Source organism: Xenopus laevis, chromosome 1S, assembly GCF_017654675.1.
Source record: "Xenopus laevis strain J_2021 chromosome 1S, Xenopus_laevis_v10.1, whole genome shotgun sequence".
Lineage (NCBI taxonomy): Eukaryota > Metazoa > Chordata > Amphibia > Anura > Pipidae > Xenopus > Xenopus laevis.
In genome coordinates this window covers 201,497,296-201,517,300 of record NC_054372.1, presented here as the reverse complement: position 1 = coordinate 201,517,300, position 20,005 = coordinate 201,497,296, and the positions used below count along the sequence as shown (strand labels likewise).

General features: G+C 44.0%; 1 protein-coding gene across 1 annotated transcript; it reads right to left on the bottom strand.

The window, feature by feature from the left end:
• Positions 1-5,187: 5,187 nt before the first annotated feature.
• Positions 5,188-14,410, bottom strand: LOC108705079 (glutathione hydrolase 6). Its single transcript, XM_018241874.2, has 4 exons — positions 14,174-14,410; positions 9,206-9,519; positions 8,860-8,973; positions 5,188-6,452 (listed from the first exon to the last, which is right to left on the bottom strand). The coding sequence occupies exons 1-4, from the start codon at positions 14,263-14,265 to the stop codon at positions 5,362-5,364; spliced, it is 1,611 nt and encodes a 536-aa protein (XP_018097363.1). The 5' UTR covers positions 14,266-14,410; the 3' UTR covers positions 5,188-5,361.
• Positions 14,411-20,005: the final 5,595 nt, after the last annotated feature.

Here is a 20,005-nt window from a genome sequence, read left to right as displayed (position 1 = left end):
CAGCCATGCAGAACTCAAGCAGCTTTGTGTATGACGACCCCTAAGCAGCCCAGATCACACTGAGCATGTGCAGGGTCAGGGTCAGGCCAAGATGTATAACAAAGTTACAAGATGGTGACCCCCAGTGGCCAACTTTGAAAGCATAAATCATTTGTTTGATTAGGCTTGTGGTGCAGTAAGTTCATGTTTATGTTTAGTATACAAAATACAGCATTTCTAGCCTTATTCTATTTTACACTTTCCTTGTCCTTTAATCTATAACCCCTATGAGACCCCTTATATGGCTCCATTCACAATATGGCTGACGTGCTGTGCTTCTCCCCCATCTTGGGTGTGGCATATTCAGTTTACATTCTCCTGTATTTCCCTCCCACTACAGGTGCTGTACCTGCTGGGTGCAATGCTTCTCTCCATGGCTCTTCAGTTACATGGACATGGGCTGTGGAACCTTCTCGGGCCCAGCTGGTTTGCTGTGGGCATCATGGCGATGGGCTGGGTAAGTCTGGTAGAGACAAGTGTTACTGACTTGTCCACAATACAACCAAATGGAGCACACCCACATGCTAAACCCCCCATATAATCACAGAATACAAGGGAATGTGGTACATTACAATGTACATAAATTAATGTGGAGCATCTGTCATGTCAGGGGCCCTCTGTTCCTCTGTGTGGCTGGAACTATTCTCAGTACCGTGAGTCCAACAAGTTTATGTGTGGGAAAGATACAAATCTTCTACTTCTATGTGTCCAGTGCATATATGAGTGAATATGGTAAATGCCCCGGTTTTAGAAAATTCCCTGCACAACCCTGTAGCCCACTTCCTCTAGTGTCTGTGGAGAAGGATTTCCTCTAGTGTCTGTGGAGAAGGATTTCCTCTAGTGTCTGTGGAGAAGGATTTCCTCTAGTGTCTGTGGAGAAGGATTTCCTCTAGTGTCTGTGGAGAAGGATTTCCTCTAGTGTCTGTGGAGAAGGATTTCCTCTAGTGTCTGTTGAGAAGGATTCCCTCTAGTGTCTGTGGAGAAGGATTTCCTCTAGTGTCTGTGGAGAAGGATTTCCTCTAGTGTCTGTTGAGAAGGATTCCCTCTAGTATCTGTGGAGAAGGATTTCCTCTAGTGTCTGTGGAGAAGGATTTCCTCTAGTGTCTGTGGAGAAGGATTTCCTCTAGTGTCTGTGGAGAAGGATTTCCTCTAGTGTCTGTGGAGAAGGATTCCCTCTAGTGTCTGTGGAGAAGGATTTCCTCTAGTATCTGTGGAGAAGGATTTCCTCTAGTGTCTGTTGAGAAGGATTCCCTCTAGTATCTGTGGAGAAGGATTTCCTCTAGTGTCTGTGGAGAAGGATTTCCTCTAGTGTCTGTGGAGAAGGATTTCCTCTAGTGTCTGTGGAGAAGGATTTCCTCTAGTGTCTGTGGAGAAGGATTTCCTCTAGTGTCTGTGGAGAAGGATTTCCTCTAGTGTCTGTGGAGAAGGATTTCCTCTAGTGTCTGTGGAGAAGGATTTCCTCTAGTGTCTGTTGAGAAGGATTCCCTCTAGTGTCTGTTGAGACGGATTCCCTCTAGTGTCTGTGGAGAAGGATTTCCTCTAGTGTCTGTGGAGAAGGATTTCCTCTAGTATCTGTGGAGAAGGATTTCCTCTAGTATCTGTGAAGGATTTCCTCTAGTGTCTGTTGAGAAGGATTTCCTCTAGTGTCTGTGGAGAAGGATTTCCTCTAGTATCTGTGGAGAAGGATTTCCTCTAGTATCTGTGGAGAAGGATTTCCTCTAGTGTCTGTTGAGAAGGATTTCCTCTAGTGTCTGTTGAGAAGGATTTCCTCTAGTGTCTGTGGAGAAGGATTTCCTCTAGTGTCTGTGGAGAAGGATTTCCTCTAGTATCTGTTGAGAAGGATTTCCTCTAGTATCTGTGAAGGATTTCCTCTAGTGTCTGTTGAGAAGGATTTCCTCTAGTGTCTGTGGAGAAGGATTTCCTCTAGTATCTGTGGAGAAGGATTTCCTCTAGTATCTGTGGAGAAGGATTTCCTCTAGTGTCTGTTGAGAAGGATTCCCTCTAGTATCTGTTGAGAAGGATTCCCTCTAGTATCTGTTGAGAAGGATTTCCTCTAGTGTCTGTTGAGAAGGATTTCCTCTAGTGTCTGTTGAGAAGGATTTCCTCTAGTATCTGTGGAGAAGGATTTCCTCTAGTGTCTGTGGAGAAGGATTTCCTCTAGTATCTGTGAAGGATTTCCTCTAGTGTCTGTTGAGAAGGATTTCCTCTAGTGTCTGTTGAGAAGGATTTCCTCTAGTGTCTGTGGAGAAGGATTTCCTCTAGTATCTGTGAAGGATTTCCTCTAGTGTCTGTTGAGAAGGATTTCCTCTAGTGTCTGTGGAGAAGGATTTCCTCTAGTGTCTGTGGAGAAGGATTTCCTCTAGTATCTGTGGAGAAGGATTTCCTCTAGTATCTGTGGAGAAGGATTTCCTCTAGTGTCTGTTGAGAAGGATTCCCTCTAGTATCTGTTGAGAAGGATTCCCTCTAGTATCTGTTGAGAAGGATTTCCTCTAGTGTCTGTTGAGAAGGATTTCCTCTAGTGTCTGTTGAGAAGGATTTCCTCTAGTGTCTGTTGAGAAGGATTTCCTCTAGTATCTGTTGAGAAGGATTTCCTCTAGTGTCTGTGGAGAAGGATTTCCTCTAGTGTCTGTGGAGAAGGATTTCCTCTAGTGTCTGTGGAGAAGGATTTCCTCTAGTGTCTGTGGAGAAGGATTTCCTCTAGTGTCTGTGGAGAAGGATTTCCTCTAGTGTCTGTGGAGAAGGATTTCCTCTAGTGTCTGTGGAGAAGGATTTCCTCTAGTGTCTGTGGAGAAGGATTTCCTCTAGTGTCTGTTGAGAAGGATTCCCTCTAGTGTCTGTTGAGACGGATTCCCTCTAGTGTCTGTGGAGAAGGATTTCCTCTAGTGTCTGTGGAGAAGGATTTCCTCTAGTATCTGTTGAGAAGGATTTCCTCTAGTATCTGTGAAGGATTTCCTCTAGTGTCTGTTGAGAAGGATTTCCTCTAGTGTCTGTGGAGAAGGATTTCCTCTAGTATCTGTGGAGAAGGATTTCCTCTAGTATCTGTGGAGAAGGATTTCCTCTAGTGTCTGTTGAGAAGGATTTCCTCTAGTGTCTGTTGAGAAGGATTTCCTCTAGTGTCTGTGGAGAAGGATTTCCTCTAGTGTCTGTGGAGAAGGATTTCCTCTAGTATCTGTTGAGAAGGATTTCCTCTAGTATCTGTGAAGGATTTCCTCTAGTGTCTGTTGAGAAGGATTTCCTCTAGTGTCTGTGGAGAAGGATTTCCTCTAGTATCTGTGGAGAAGGATTTCCTCTAGTGTCTGTTGAGAAGGATTCCCTCTAGTATCTGTTGAGAAGGATTCCCTCTAGTATCTGTTGAGAAGGATTTCCTCTAGTGTCTGTTGAGAAGGATTTCCTCTAGTGTCTGTGGAGAAGGATTTCCTCTAGTGTCTGTGGAGAAGGATTTCCTCTAGTGTCTGTGGAGAAGGATTTCCTCTAGTATCTGTGAAGGATTTCCTCTAGTGTCTGTTGAGAAGGATTTCCTCTAGTGTCTGTTGAGAAGGATTTCCTCTAGTGTCTGTGGAGAAGGATTTCCTCTAGTATCTGTGGAGAAGGATTTCCTCTAGTATCTGTGGAGAAGGATTTCCTCTAGTGTCTGTTGAGAAGGATTCCCTCTAGTATCTGTTGAGAAGGATTCCCTCTAGTATCTGTTGAGAAGGATTTCCTCTAGTGTCTGTTGAGAAGGATTTCCTCTAGTGTCTGTTGAGAAGGATTTCCTCTAGTGTCTGTTGAGAAGGATTTCCTCTAGTATCTGTTGAGAAGGATTTCCTCTAGTGTCTGTGGAGAAGGATTTCCTCTAGTGTCTGTGGAGAAGGATTTCCTCTAGTGTCTGTGGAGAAGGATTTCCTCTAGTGTCTGTGGAGAAGGATTTCCTCTAGTGTCTGTGGAGAAGGATTTCCTCTAGTGTCTGTGGAGAAGGATTGCAGAACTCATTCCAGTCCCTTAGATACCAACACTGGACTCTACAAGGCAGAGACATAACAATAGAGACCCAGAACATGCTGGGCTGCTCAGATGCTTAGAAGGTCCATGAGAGTTCCTGACCTTTCAGATGTGGGTAACAGAGCAAGGTTTGGGGTGTGGCTGAGGGATGAAAGGGGGGTCCCTAGTGATGCTTCACAGCATAGTATCAAAGCTCCGTCCACATCATCTGGTGATTGGTTCTGTGCTCTAACAGGTGATTGCTCTAACATTCTGCTCTTTGCTCTATCTGTCAGACCTTCAGGACTTTCCGGCGCCGCCATCGTTACCCCCCAACATGGAAGTGCTGGCTCTTCTACCTCTGCCCCGGGACCCTCATTGCTAGTTCTGCCATTGCTCTCATTGTGGGAGTGTCGGCTTCCTCCTGCCCCCACCTGCCAAACCTGATGGAAAGGTGGCCCCCCTGAGCCGCAGGAAGGGCTGTGGCCCCTGGCAGGAGTGTGGGGAAAGGAGGAAGAATTCAAGTAAAAGTGTGTCACCAGCTGAACTTATGGGGTACATGAATTTGAGCGTAAGATGACACCAGCTGAACTCATGGGGTACATGAAGGTTTGAGCATCAGATGACACCAGCTGAACTTATGGGGTACGTGTAGGCTGGCGCGTAAAATGACACCAGCTGAAATTATGGGGTACATTTAGGCTTGAGCGTAAGATGACACCAGCTGAACTTATGGGGTACATTTAGGCTTGAGCGTAAGATGACACCAGCTAAAATGATGGGGTACATTTAGGCTTGAGCATAAGATAACACCAGCTGAACTTATGGGGTACCTGTAAGCTTGAGCGTAAGATGACACCAGCTGAAATTATGGGGTACATGAAGGTTTGAGCGTAAGATGACACCAGCTGAACTTATGGGGTACGTGTAAGCAGCTCCCAGTTGGCCCAGTACGGCCAGAGCTTCCATGTTCTTATCATGTTCTTCTCCTGCCTCATCACTGAATAACCAGTGAACTCTCTGTGTGTTGGTTTTTGAGGATTTATCAGTATTTTTAGCTTATGTGAATTGAATGAAAAGGTCTAAGATTACGGGATCTTATTCACAGCTCAGTGGGTTTCATTAAATTGATAGGGGCGAGTATTCAGCACATGGTCAGAATCTGAGTACAAATGAATCAGAACCATAACATGGAGTTTTATAAAAACAATATATTATTCTGGGCTGAGATTCACAATAGGCCAAATACAAGCAGCTGGCCAAATAGTGCCAGTGTGTGACCATATTGCTAGTCCAGGCCTAATGAGGAGTGAGTAGCCGATTTCTCTGGGGAGCAGTCCATTATATCCCAGGGCAGACCCCTGTCTACAGACCCTCGTGGAAGCAGCAGAGAGCTGACGATTTAGCAACGTGAACGTGTTCAGCTTCTACTATAACAGCCAAAGCAGCGAGTGGATTTGTGTCTCTAGTGGGCTTCACAGGGAAATGTTCATGGGTCAGTGACTCCCGGACGGACTCTGTGAGGTTCATTTTAAGGAACAGGTGATTTAATATAATATGAGCCAGAGAGGAAGGTACAGAGCTCCCCCCGGTGGCTGCCAATCCCATTACATCTCCCTCTAGAGACAGCACCGAGGGACAGGCCCAGAATTCAGGCTGAGACTCCTGCGAGAGGCCGGGATGTTGGATAAAGTCACTGAGAAGGATCCCTGTGGAGGGAGAGACAAATCCAGAGCCAAATGAGCTGTTGAGGGACAGAGACATGACCAAGAGGTCCCCAGAGGAGCGAGCGATGATCACATTGGTCCCTACTGGAGCTGCCCTCCTGCTCATCAATGGAAGCAGCAAAGAGTCCGAACTGGAATTCTCATTAAGTGTCTGGACAAAGTTGGACAGAATTCTTCCAGCAGTCTGGCCGCCGGATGTATAAAGTGTCAGCTCTTCTACATGTAGAGTCACGGGAGCCTCAATATCAGGGCGATGGTGGGAGATAGCGGCTGTGAACTTGTCCCGTATGGTGGAGTCGGTATCATCAGGAAGGCTCTGGGCTAGTAGCCCCGTGACAAAGGAGTCTGTATAGTGAGTAGAGACCTGCTCCAGGAACTTCCCCAGGGAAGGGTTTATCACCGTCTCCCCCACTTCTTTCAGCCCCCCAGTAGAGTCATTCTTGTGACAGAAGAGATTACAGAGTCCCACGGAGGAAGAGATAAACTGCTGATTGTTCTGTAAGGCCCGGCCCAGTGTATCATCCACACAGAACCCTTTATTTGCCAGTCTGATGGCCGGACTCAGCAGCTCCTCCCATGGCTTGTGGCCATAATTCTGGTGCAGAAGGTGGAGACCCTGGAGCATCACAGGGACCCCAAATGGACTGGGGGAAGGGTCACGTGGCAGAGCATTCAGCATCCTGGCACCATTACTGCTCCCATTATACACAACACAGGAGAATACAGCACCTAGAGTAAAGATAAAGAGGCACTCACAATTAGGCAACAACACTGTGTGGGGCCCCCCTCCTGCCCAATCTCTCTCAATTCTAACTGCTGATTGGTTACTACTAGTAACTGTTCAATTCTAACTGCTGATTGATTACTCTGCTGATTGGTTACTACTAGTAGACAGTTCAATTCTAACTGCTGATTGGTTACTACTAGTAGACAGTTCAATTCTAACTGCTGATTGGTTACTACTAGTAGACTGTTCAATTCTAACTGCTGATTGGTTACTACTAGTAGACTGTTCAATTCTAACTGCTGATTGGTTACTACTAATAGACTGTTCAATTCTAACTGCTGATTTGGTTACTACTAATAAGACTGTTCAATTCTAACTGCTGATTGGTTACTACTAGTAGACTGTTCAATTCTAACTGCTGATTGGTTACTACTAGTAGACAGTTCAATTCTAACTGCTGATTGGTTACTACTAGTAGACTGTTCAATTCTAACTGCTGATTGGTTACTACTAATAGACTGTTCAATTCTAACTGCTGATTGGTTACTACTAGTAGACTGTTCAATTCTAACTGCTGATTGGTTACTACTAGTAGACTGTTCAATTCTAACTGCTGATTGGTTACTACTAATAGACTGTTCAATTCTAACTGCTGATTTGGTTACTACTAATAGACTGTTCAATTCTAACTGCTGATTTGGTTACTACTAATAGACTGTTCAATTCTAACTGCTGATTGGTTACTACTAGTAGACTGTTCAATTCTAACTGCTGATTGGTTACTACTAGTAGACTGTTCAATTCTAACTGCTGATTGGTTACTACTAGTAACTGTTCAATTCTAACTGCTGATTGGTTACTACTAGTAGACAGTTCAATTCTAACTGCTGATTGGTTACTACTAGTAGACTGTTCAATTCTAACTGCTGATTGGTTACTACTAATAGACTGTTCAATTCTAACTGCTGATTGGTTACTACTAATAGACTGTTCAATTCTAACTGCTGATTTGGTTACTACTAATAAGACTGTTCAATTCTAACTGCTGATTGGTTACTACTAGTAGACTGTTCAATTCTAACTGCTGATTGGTTACTACTAATAGACTGTTCAATTCTAACTGCTGATTTGGTTACTACTAATAAGACTGTTCAATTCTAACTGCTGATTGGTTACTACTAGTAGACAGTTCAATTCTAACTGCTGATTGGTTACTACTAGTAGACTGTTCAATTCTAACTGCTGATTGGTTACTACTAATAGACTGTTCAATTCTAACTGCTGATTTGGTTACTACTAATAGACTGTTCAATTCTAACTGCTGATTTGGTTACTACTAATAGACTGTTCAATTCTAACTGCTGATTGGTTACTACTAGTAGACTGTTCAATTCTAACTGCTGATTGGTTACTACTAGTAGACTGTTCAATTCTAACTGCTGATTGGTTACTACTAGTAACTGTTCAATTCTAACTGCTGATTGGTTACTACTAGTAGACAGTTCAATTCTAACTGCTGATTGGTTACTACTAGTAGACTGTTCAATTCTAACTGCTGATTGGTTACTACTAATAGACTGTTCAATTCTAACTGCTGATTGGTTACTACTAATAGACTGTTCAATTCTAACTGCTGATTTGGTTACTACTAATAAGACTGTTCAATTCTAACTGCTGATTGGTTACTACTAGTAGACTGTTCAATTCTAACTGCTGATTGGTTACTACTAGTAGACTGTTCAATTCTAACTGCTGATTGGTTACTACTAATAGACTGTTCAATTCTAACTGCTGATTTGGTTACTACTAATAAGACTGTTCAATTCTAACTGCTGATTGGTTACTACTAGTAGACAGTTCAATTCTAACTGCTGATTGGTTACTACTAGTAGACTGTTCAATTCTAACTGCTGATTGGTTACTACTAATAGACTGTTCAATTCTAACTGCTGATTGGTTACTACTAATAGACTGTTCAATTCTAACTGCTGATTTGGTTACTACTAATAAGACTGTTCAATTCTAACTGCTGATTGGTTACTACTAGTAGACTGTTCAATTCTAACTGCTGATTGGTTGCTACTGGGCAAGGGCTGGAATGATCTGTATTCTATACACAATAGGAATGGAATGGTTTTCTATTGTACATTAGATCAAAGATTCCCAAAATGTGGATCTGATTCCCTTGTAGGGGGGGGGGGCTTCAAACCAGTTTAATTGGGACCCAGTCTAAAGAAAGATTTGGGGTGCATGCTCATTTGGTTGCCTGCTAAACACCTCTGTATTGCACGGGAACGCTCTGGGCACGGGAAGGCTCTGGGCACGGGATGTATGTAATTGCTCTGCAGTGCTGCTCAGTTGAGAAGTGAAGCCTCTGCAATAAGATTTCTTTCCCATATTGAGTCTTACCCAAAGAAGTGGTGTGAGGGTGAATAACTGCCAGACATAGAACTGCAGCAATTCCAGCATCAACCACTGTGCCGCCATCTTGTAGCATCTCTTTCCCTATCCTGGAACACACGTCTGTATTGGAGGGAGGCAGAGAGTGATATTTATTTATGTGAGGGAGAGAAGCAGATATATAGGGGTAGAAGGAGACATATAGGGGTGACAGGTAAAATGAGGTTTAATAGGAAATAGGCAGAAGTTTGGGTGATGAAGAGAATGAGGGGAATATTAGCAGGTAATTAGGATTAAGGAAGGAATAGTCAGTAGATGTGAGTAGGAGTCAGTGCTCATGTGAGGGAACACTCACCGGAGTCTGTCACAGCGATGCCTTGATGGTAAGTGTTGGTGGGATGGTGGTGACCAGTAGAGTCAGAATGATTGTCAGACTCATCATGATGGTGACTGTGATGGTGACTCTCATCTTCCTCCTCTTCATCATCAGACTCCAGCAATTCATTCTTATTCTCCAGCAATTCATTGTGGCCCCGGGGAGGCTCCGCTCGACTAACCTGCAGCTCATACAGCACAAAGCCCACGGCCACCAGGAGGAGGAGCATGGAGGAGAGCACTCGCAGGTACGTCTCTCTGTCCCGCCCCCGGGAGGCGGCCAATGAACGGTTCCTAATGTAAAGATATAAAGATAATTATCTAATATGTGTGTGTGATCACTATATATAAATATATAAGGGGATATGATCACTATATATAAATATATAAGGGGGATATGATCACTATATATAAATATATATAAGGGGATATGATCACTATATATAAATATATAAGGGATATGATCACTATATATACGGTAAATATATAAGGGGGATATGATCACTGTATATAAATATATAAGAGGATATGATTACTATATATAAATATATCAGGGGATATGATCACTATATATAAATATATATAAGGGGATATGATCACTATATATAAATATATAAGGGATATGATCACTATATATACGGTAAATATATAAGGGGGATATGATCACTGTATATAAATATATAAGGGGATATGATCACTGTATATAAATATATAAGGGGGATATGATCACTATATATAAATATATAAGGGGGATATGATCACTATATATAAATATATAAGGGGGATATGATCACTATATATAAATATATAAGGGGGATATGATCACTTGATATAAATATATAAGGGGATATGATCACTGTATATAAATATATAAGGGGATATGATCACTATATATAAATATATAAGGGGATATGATCACTATATATAAATATATAAGGGGATATGATCACTATATATAAATATATAAGGAGATATGATCACTATATATAAATATATAAGGGGGATATGATCACTATATATAAATATATAAGGGATATGATCACTATATATAAATATATAAGGGGGATATGATCACTTGATATAAATATATAAGGGGGATATGATCACTATATATAAATATATAAGAGGGATATGATCACGATGTATAAATATATAAGGGGATATGATCACTGTATATAAATATATAAGGGGATATGATCACTGTATATAAATATATAAAGGGATGTGATCACTATATATAAATATATAAGGGGATATGATCACTATATATAAATATATAAGGGAATATGATCACTATATATAAATATATAAGGGTATATGATCACTATATATAAATATATAAGGGGTATATGATCACTATATATAAATATATAAGGGACAGTAATGAAATAGAGAGAGAGAGAGAAAGGAGAGGAAGTTGATAAAGGTGTCAGGAGCTTGCACTCTAGTCCCTGTGATGTTCTGTATGTACAATCCCCATGTTGTGGGTGTAAGTGCACTGGAGAGAGGCACTGAAGGGGTGGAGGATAAGTTTACATAAACAGTATTAGAGACAGGGCACAGGGTTGCAGCAGGAATGGTGTGAGTCAGTAAGGGAGGGGTAAAGCAGAGAGGGAAGTAGTAGGGGCAGGTGTAGGGGCAGGGGGGTAGAGATGAGTAGGGGCAGGTATACAGGGGAGGTGCAGGATTAGGGGGACAGACAGGCAGAGCTGTAGATGGGGGTGCAATGATACACAAGATATTTGCAGGAGTGACAGAAGGTGAAAGTGTCAGTTCCTCAGTAAAGTTGGCTATAGACACAAGTCAGGAGGTGCCCGAAGCTGTGACTGGTTAATCCTGTTCCTCTACTTATTTCTAAACAAATCTCAGGTAATTATTGGGAAGAGACAGAGGCGTCGGCCTGAGGCAGTGACAGGAGGAGCCAGTTGCACCGGATTCCACGACAATCACAATATAATCACAACTCAATGACACAACACAGTGACACAACTCAGTGACAATACAGTGAGTGATACAGACAGTTGCACAAGTGTCACACTAGTGTTTCTCATCTCCTGACACTATTGTGAGTGTGTAACATCCCCATGTATCTATAACTCCTTGTGCACTGCTGTCACTCCCCGTGTATCTATAACTCCTTGTGCACTGCTGTCACTCCCCGTGTATCTATAACTCCTTGTGCACTGCTGTCACTCCCCGTGTATCTATAACTCCTTGTGCACTGCTGTCACTCCCCGTGTATCTGTAACTCCTTGTGCACTGCTGTCACTCCCTGTGTATCTATAACTCCTTGTGCACTGCTGTCACTCCCTGTGTATCTATAACTCCTTGTGCACTGCTGTCACTCCCCGTGTATCTATAACTCCTTGTGCACTGCTGTCACTCCCTGTGTATCTATAACTCCTTGTGCACTGCTGTCACTCCCCGTGTATCTATAGCTCCTTGTGCACTGCTGTCACTCCCCGTGTATCTATAACTCCTTGTGCACTGCTGTCACTCCCCGTGTATCTATAACTCCTTGTGCACTGCTGTCACTCCCCGTGTATCTATAACTCCTTGTGCACTGCTGTCACTCCCCGTGTATCTATAACTCCTTGTGCACTGCTGTCACTCCCCGTGTATCTATAACTCCTTGTGCACTGCTGTCACTCCCCGTGTATCTATAACTCCTTGTGCACTGCTGTCACTCCCCGTGTATCTGTAACTCCTTGTGCACTGCTGTCACTCCCTGTGTATCTATAACTCCTTGTGCACTGCTGTCACTCCCTGTGTATCTATAACTCCTTGTGCACTGCTGTCACTCCCCGTGTATCTATAACTCCTTGTGCACTGCTGTCACTCCCTGTGTATCTATAACTCCTTGTGCACTGCTGTCACTCCCCGTGTATCTATAGCTCCTTGTGCACTGCTGTCACTCCCCGTGTATCTATAACTCCTTGTGCACTGCTGTCACTCCCCGTGTATCTATAACTCCTTGTGCACTGCTGTCACTCCCCGTGTATCTATAACTCCTTGTGCACTGCTGTCACTCCCCGTGTATCTATAGCTCCTTGTGCACTGCTGTCACTCCCCGTGTATCTATAACTCCTTGTGCACTGCTGTCACTCCCCGTGTATCTGTAACTCCTTGTGCACTGCTGTCACTCCCCGTGTATCTATAACTCCTTGTGCACTGCTGTCACTCCCCGTGTATCTATAACTCCTTGTGCACTGCTGTCACTCCCCGTGTATCTATAACTCCTTGTGCACTGCTGTCACTCCCCGTGTATCTGTAACTCCTTGTGCACTGCTGTCACTCCCCGTGTATCTGTAACTCCTTGTGCACTGCTGTTACTCCCCGTGTATCTATAACTCCTTGTGCACTGCTGTCACTCCCCGTGTATCTATAACTCCTTGTGCACTGCTGTCACTCCCCGTGTATCTATAACTCCTTGTGCACTGCTGTCACTCCCCGTGTATCTATAACTCCTTGTGCACTGCTGTCACTCCCTGTGTATCTATAACTCCTTGTGCACTGCTGTCACTCCCCGTGTATCTGTAACTCCTTGTGCACTGCTGTCACTCCCCGTGTATCTGTAACTCCTTGTGCACTGCTGTCACTCCCCGTGTATCTGTAACTCCTTGTGCACTGCTGTCACTCCCCGTGTATCTATAACTCCTTGTGCACTGCTGTCACTCCCCGTGTATCTATAACTCCTTGTGCACTGCTGTCACTCCCCGTGTATCTATAACTCCTTGTGCACTGCTGTCACTCCCCGTGTATCTATAACTCCTTGTGCACTGCTGTCACTCCCTGTGTATCTATAACTCCTTGTGCACTGCTGTCACTCCCCGTGTATCTGTAACTCCTTGTGCACTGCTGTCACTCCCCGTGTATCTATAACTCCTTGTGCACTGTCACTCCCCGTGTATCTAACTCCTTGTGCAGCTGTCACTCCCCGTGTATCTATAACTCCTTGTGCACTGCTGTCACTCCCCGTGTATCTATAACTCCTTGTGCACTGCTGTCACTCCCTGTGTATCTGTAACTCCTTGTGCACTGCTGTCACTCCCCGTGTATCTGTAACTCCTTGTGCACTGCTGTCACTCCCCGTGTATCTGTAACTCCTTGTGCACTGCTGTCACTCCCCGTGTATCTATAACTCCTTGTGCACTGCTGTCACTCCCCGTGTATCTATAACTCCTTGTGCACTGCTGTCACTCCCCGTGTATCTATAACTCCTTGTGCACTGCTGTCACTCCCCGTGTATCTATAACTCCTTGTGCACTGCTGTCACTCCCCGTGTATCTATAACTCCTTGTGCACTGCTGTCACTCCCCGTGTATCTATAACTCCTTGTGCACTGCTGTCACTCCCTGTGTATCTATAACTCCTTGTGCACTGCTGTCACTCCCCGTGTATCTGTAACTCCTTGTGCACTGCTGTCACTGCCCATGTATCTATAACTCCTTGTGCACTGCTGATACAATACATATAATAAGACATGTGCAACATTCTGCTGCTACAGTAACACAGGGGTTAAATGACATGTGACTGGGGATCAGTTGACCAATGGAGAGACTGAGTGGAGTTGTGTGAAGGTGGAGCAGGCGGGGTGTGACCAACTGACTCACATACAGTACAATCTATACACCTCACACACCTGTCTCTCACACACACACACCTGTCACACAACCCTGATTGACACACAAGGAATGTGACCTCCTGACACTGATTTACACACGTGCTGCTGTCACACCCACTCCTACACTCACACTCACACTTGGGAGTATATAGAATAGAGGAGGAGTATAAGGAGTGAGTAGATACAGGTGTCACTATACACTATATAAATATATACACACACACAGGTGAGAGAGAGAGAGAGAGAGAGAGGGAGGAGTCAGAAGACAAGAGACAGAGATAATAAATACAGGAATAGAAAATAGAAAGAGGAGACAGACGTTACCTGAACACTCGCACAGTCACCTGTCCCTCGGGCTCCTCAGTGTCCGTGTCCTGCAGCTTCTCATACCGAATCTCCTGCCTCACACTCCCCATGTCCGACACACTCACCCTCCGACCGACTACCGACCTGACTCCTGCAGCAGCTTCCGGCCTGTGCACCTGTCCGTCACACTCCTGGCTACCGCGTCTCCCCGCCCCCTAACAACTAGCGGCCCAATCAAACGGATATCCAGCAGCAGCCAATAACCCGCTCAGGTGCTTCTCTGGCCCCACCCCTGAATGCTCCGCCCCCACACTGTTTAGCGCTGCCCCTTCTGCAGCAGAGGAACGTGATACAGACACTGACTAGCGACTTGTGTGTGACTGTCCCTTCTACTTCCTCATTGTCTTCCCTCATAGCAACTGTCACTCACTCTCCCTTCCCTCCCCTTCTACATCACGGACACGCCCATTTTATAACCACACCCCCAATTACCAACATAGACAATTTACATTTGCACATTAGGAGTCTGAACATATTTCTGCGGGTTTATATTGTCTGTCTTGTATCAGTTTTATTAGTGAGGGTCAACTTGTCCTTTAATCTGTGACTCTCACTTCCCCCAATAGACTTGTTTTATTTATTAGTTACAATTGTATCTCAGTGCAGGGGCTGAGTATTCTGTTCTCTCTGCCAAATGTCTCTTATTTAATTCAGTTTCAGAAACTGTTATTGGTTACAATTGTATCTCAGTGCAGGGGCCGAGTATTCTGTTCTCTCTGCCAAAAGTATCTTATTTAATTCAGTTTCAGAAACTCTTATTAGTTACAATTGTATCTCAGTGCAGGGGCCGAGTATTCTGTTCTCTCTGCCAAAAGTCTCTTATTTAATTAAGTTTCAGAGACTCTTATTAGTTACAATTGTATCTCAGTGCAGGGGCTGAGTATTCTGTTCTCTCTGCCAAAAATCTCTTATTTAATTCAGTTTCAGAAACTTGTATTAGTTACAATTGTATCTCAGTGCAGGGGCCGTGTATTCTGTTCTCTCTGCCAAAAATCTCTTTTTTAATTCAGTTTCAGAAACTTTTATTAGTTACAATTGTATCTCAGTGCAGGGGCCGTGTATTCTGTTCTCTCTGCCAAAAATCTCTTTTTTAATTCAGTTTCAGAAACTTTTATTAGTTACAATTGTATCTCAGTGCAGGGGCTGTGTATTCTGTTCTCTCTGCCAAAAATCTATTTTTTAATTCAGTTTCAGAAACTTTTATTAGTTACAATTGTATCTCAGTGCAGGGGCTGAGTATTCAGGTCTCTCCTAAAAGCCTCTGATTTAATTACATTTCAGAAACGTTGTATCTTTTTTCTGGTGTCAGTGCTGGAGATTAAAGGGAACCTTGGGACATTTAAATAAAAATGTGGGACTCAGATATTAAAATCAGGACTGTATCGAGAAAATCAGCCCAGTTGGGAGGTTCGTACATGGGCTGACTTAAACCCCCCAAAATGAATTGATGGTCCTGTTACAAATAGTCCTCTGATGACTTATTACATTTTCTCTGGTTTTCTATAGTTGTTGGTGGGTCAGAGTGTAGCAGATTCATACAGTTGCACATTGCAGGTAGAGCAGCTTTCAGCTCAGCACTTCTCTATGGAGATCACTTAGAGTGTCAGTGACTGTCTCTGATGTCTCACTCTGTTCTATTTGTGCCCAATATGACGCTTTGTATTCACTGATATCAGGAGAGCTGACAGTTGCAAAGGGCGTCATGTTCTTCTATTTCATTTGATTATTTGCCTGAGGGCAGTGATGCTGAACCCTTAACATTAATGGAAGTCTATAAAAGAAGTGGAATTCTCTTTACACTTTCCCCCTGTCACTGGCAACTTTGCTGCATCTCCCCCTGCCCAGCCCTGAGGGAAGAGCTAATAAAAAACCCTCCTCCCCAGCCCCCCTCTTACCTGCAGCGAGGAAGTCAGGTGGGAGTGGGTGGAGTCAGGGCGAGGAGTAGGTGGGGGAGACTGGATGTGGGTGGGGCACAGGTGGGAGGGGTGGGAGGAAGGGCATGGGAGTGCGTCAGACCCCTCTGTAGATTTCTTTTCAGGGGGGCCCGGCACTCTCTAATTCCACTACTGGTGCCTTCTGTGTCTCAATGGGGCTCATTTATCAACACTGGGCAAATTTGCCTGTGGGCAGTAACCCATAGCAACCAATCAGTGCTTGGCTTTTTTAACAATAAGGCAAAAAATTGGAAAACGCATTTAAAAAATGTTTTCACGTGCAATAATCTTTTAAACACAAGAACAGTTTCTTACTCCAAATGCATTAAAGTCCAAGGGCTTTTTTCTCGTGGCGACTTTTTTGTCTCAGCGATGGGCGTTTTTTTCTTATGGCGACTTTTTTGCCTCGGAAGCAGTTTTGTCTTGTTGACTTTTTCGTCGCTGCAAATATTTTTTTTTGCAGTGGGTTTTTTTTGCCCGAGTTTTGCGACAGAAATTTGCAGATGCCGAAGTGCAGAATTTGGCAGAGAATCCGGTGAATAAATTGGCTGCTCACAAGTCGCTGTTAGTGAAAAGAACTGCAGCAAATGTTGCTCCTATTACAAGGCCCCTGGGGGATTCACTAAAATGCACATTTTGTTTTTGTCACTTGATAAATGTCCTGTCGCTTCTCTCGTTACTTCCACCATATTGTTCTCCATATTTACAATTCATTTGTAAAATCCAAAAAGTGTTCCCTGTGTGATCATTATGTGTCATCCACAACTGCCAACAAATGTGACTGCTCAGCTGTTCCTATTGTTATTATCCCTTCATAAACTGTCAGCATATTACACAATGGGAGCAATTCATGGCAGTCTAGAATTCTATATCAGACCTACATTACAGCAAATTGATTGGCATTAGTTAATAACTGGTCCCAGAGGCTTGCACTCTATACAGAGGGGATTATGAGTGTGAGACAACAGGAGGAAGTAGAATAATATTGTGGATTGGCAGAGACATTGGCACAACTGCTCTTTTATTAATAGTGATGAGAGGAATTTTCTCCAAGTTTCTCCATGAAAATGTCGCCCATAGACTGTAATGGGTAAAAAATCTCTTACACAATTTGTCGCCCGTCAAACTAAATATTGTCGCCCATTGACTTCAATGTGTTTCAGTGAATTTCCAGAGAAGCAGAACGGGTCTAATTCACCCATCAGAGCCAAGGTAGGAGCAACACCCATACACTATATAAGTACAGCTATGGGATCTCTTATCTGGAAACCCATTATCCAGGAAGTTCCCAATTACACAATGGCCGCCTCCCATAGGCTCCATTTTATCCAAATAATTAAAACTGATTTCCTTTTTCTGTGTAATAATAAATCAGTATCTTGTACTTGATCCCAACTAAGATATAATTAATCCTTATTGGAGGCAAAACCAGCCTATTGGCTTTATTTCATGTTTATATGATTTTCTAGAAGAAGATCCAAATTATGGAAAGATCCGTTATCTACAAACCCCCAGGTGCCGAGCATTCTGGATAACAGGTCCCATACCTGTAGAATCGCTCAAAGATATTGTTTGAAAAAGTAGTTGGAGCCACCAACAACCAATCAGATTGTCCCATTGATTTTAAAGGGGAAATTTAAACTGCTGTCATTCTCCCACGTTTAACGCCAGTGTCCCCAAACTTGTCACAGTTGGTCACTGAGGGACTAAGGGTAAAGGTTGGGGAAAGTGGGTGGAGCCACCAACAGCCAATCAGGTTACACCTGGTAAATGTCATTGGTTTATATTAAACTGCTCCTTTCTCACGGCATTAATTGCAGGGTCCCCACACTGTGCAGAGTTAGTTACTGGGGGGCTGCAGTTCATTGTTATACAAAGTGGGTGGAGCTACCAACAGCCAATCAGATTTCACCCTTTGAATATCAATGGTTTAAATGTAAAACTCTGCCATTGTCACACTATTTACACCATAGTTCCCATACTCAGTGCTGTACCATCTGTCAGTGTAGAAAAGTGCCCACAGGGAGGATAAGCCTTATAATATAGAGACATTAAGTGCCATGTAGTAAGAGGCACAGTAAGAAGGAGGTCCCTGCCCCAAGAGCTTACAATTGGGTGGATAACATACAGAGAGATATTGGAGGACAAAAGTACACTGGGTCTGGCCATTGGCCGGGGACTGGACTACATTATATAACATTCTGATCTTTATGAAGAGATTGAGAGAGTGTTCCCTGCGAGGGAATTCGGGGCTGGAATCCCAGAGGAGAGAGAGACGACATCACGTAATAACAGAAACACATAAAAACTCATGAATTCATTTGCAATATAACATTTTATTTGTACATTACACAGTTACACAGTTACAATATTAATGACAATCCTCTCCCATTCCCTTCCATGGGAAACAAAGCAGCACCAGGGGGTGGTACAGGGGCAATTCATAGAAGAACAGGCAGAGCCAGACAGACATGGACCTAATGAGGGGCGGGGCTATTCAAAGAATGGAAAAGAAGGCTGAGCCATACAGACATTTACCTCCTTGGGGGCGGAGGCTATTTAAAGAATAAAAGGAAGAAGGAGGTGGAGCCATACAGGTATGTACCTCTGGGGGCCATTGGAAGAACAGGTAGGAGCAGCCAGTTGAAGTCAGTGCTATTTGGGGCACAGGGGCAATTCCAAGAAAGAGATAGAGGAAGAGGCAGAGCCATACAGGCATGTACCTCCTGAGGGGTGGGGCTATTCAAAGAATGAAAAGAAGGCGGGGCCATACAGGCATGTACCTCCTTAGGGGCGGGTCTATTCAAGGAATAAAAGGAAGAAGGAGGCGGAGCCATATAGACATTTACCTCCTGAGAGGCAGGGAGTGATTTGAAGAAGAACAGGTGGGAGCAGCCAGTGCAGGGCAGGAGGGGCATTAGAAGTCAGTGCTATTTGGGGCACAGGGGCAATTCCAAGAAAGAGATAGAGGAAGAGGCGGAGCCATACAGGCATGTACCTCCTGAGGGGTGGGGCTATTCAAAGAATAAAAGGAAGAGAGAGGCGGAGCCATACAGACATTTACCTCCTTGGGGGCGGGGCTATTCATAGAATGCAAATGAAGGTGGAGCCAAACAGGCATTTACCTACTTAGGGGTGGGGCTATTCAAAGAATAAAAGGAAAAAGGAGGAGCAGCCAGACAAACATGTACCTCCTGAGGGGCAGGGGGCGATTCAAGGAAACGGAGAGTGGACCATGTGATGTCAGGGGTAGGAGGGGCCATTGAACACAGGCCTCAACTACCTGGGGCACAAGGGCAATTGAATGAGGAGAATAGAGGAAGAGGCGGAGCCATACAGGCATTTACCTCCTTAGGGGTGGGGCTATTCAAAGAATAAAAAGAAGAAGGAGGAGCCAGACAGACATGTACCTCCTGAGGGAGTGATTTGAAGAAGAACAGGTGGGAGCAGCCAGTGCCAGGGGCGGAGCCATATAGGCATGTACCTCCTTAGGGGTGGAGGCTATTCAAAGAATTACAAGAAGAAAGAGGCGGAGCCATACAGGCATTTACCTCCTTAGGGGCGGAGGCTATTAAAATAATAAAAAGAAGGTGGAGCCATACAGGCATGTACCTCCTTAGGGGCGGGGGCTATTCAAAGAATAAAAAGAAGAAGGAGGCGGAGCCATACTGGCATTTTCCTCCTCAGGGCCAGGGAGTGATTTGAAGAAGAACAGGTGGGAGCAGCCAGTGCAGGGCAGGAGGGGCATTAGAAGTCAGTGCTATTTGGGGCACAGGGGCAATTCCAAGAATAAAAAGATGAAAGAGGAGGAGCCATACAGGCATGTACCTCTTGAGGGGCAGGGGGTGATTCAAGG

Bases quoted from the DNA above. Each gene is read 5' to 3' on its own strand.
- LOC108705079 (XM_018241874.2), bottom strand. From the start codon at position 14,265: ATGGGGAGTGTGAGGCAGGAGATTCGGTATGAGAAGCTGCAGGACACG. The intron at 9,520-14,173 runs GTAACGTCTGTC...TCTTTACATTAG, and splicing joins GTGACTGTGCGAGTGTTCAG to GAACCGTTCATTGGCCGCCT. The intron at 8,974-9,205 runs GTGAGTGTTCCC...CCTCCAATACAG, and splicing joins CATCGCTGTGACAGACTCCG to ACGTGTGTTCCAGGATAGGG.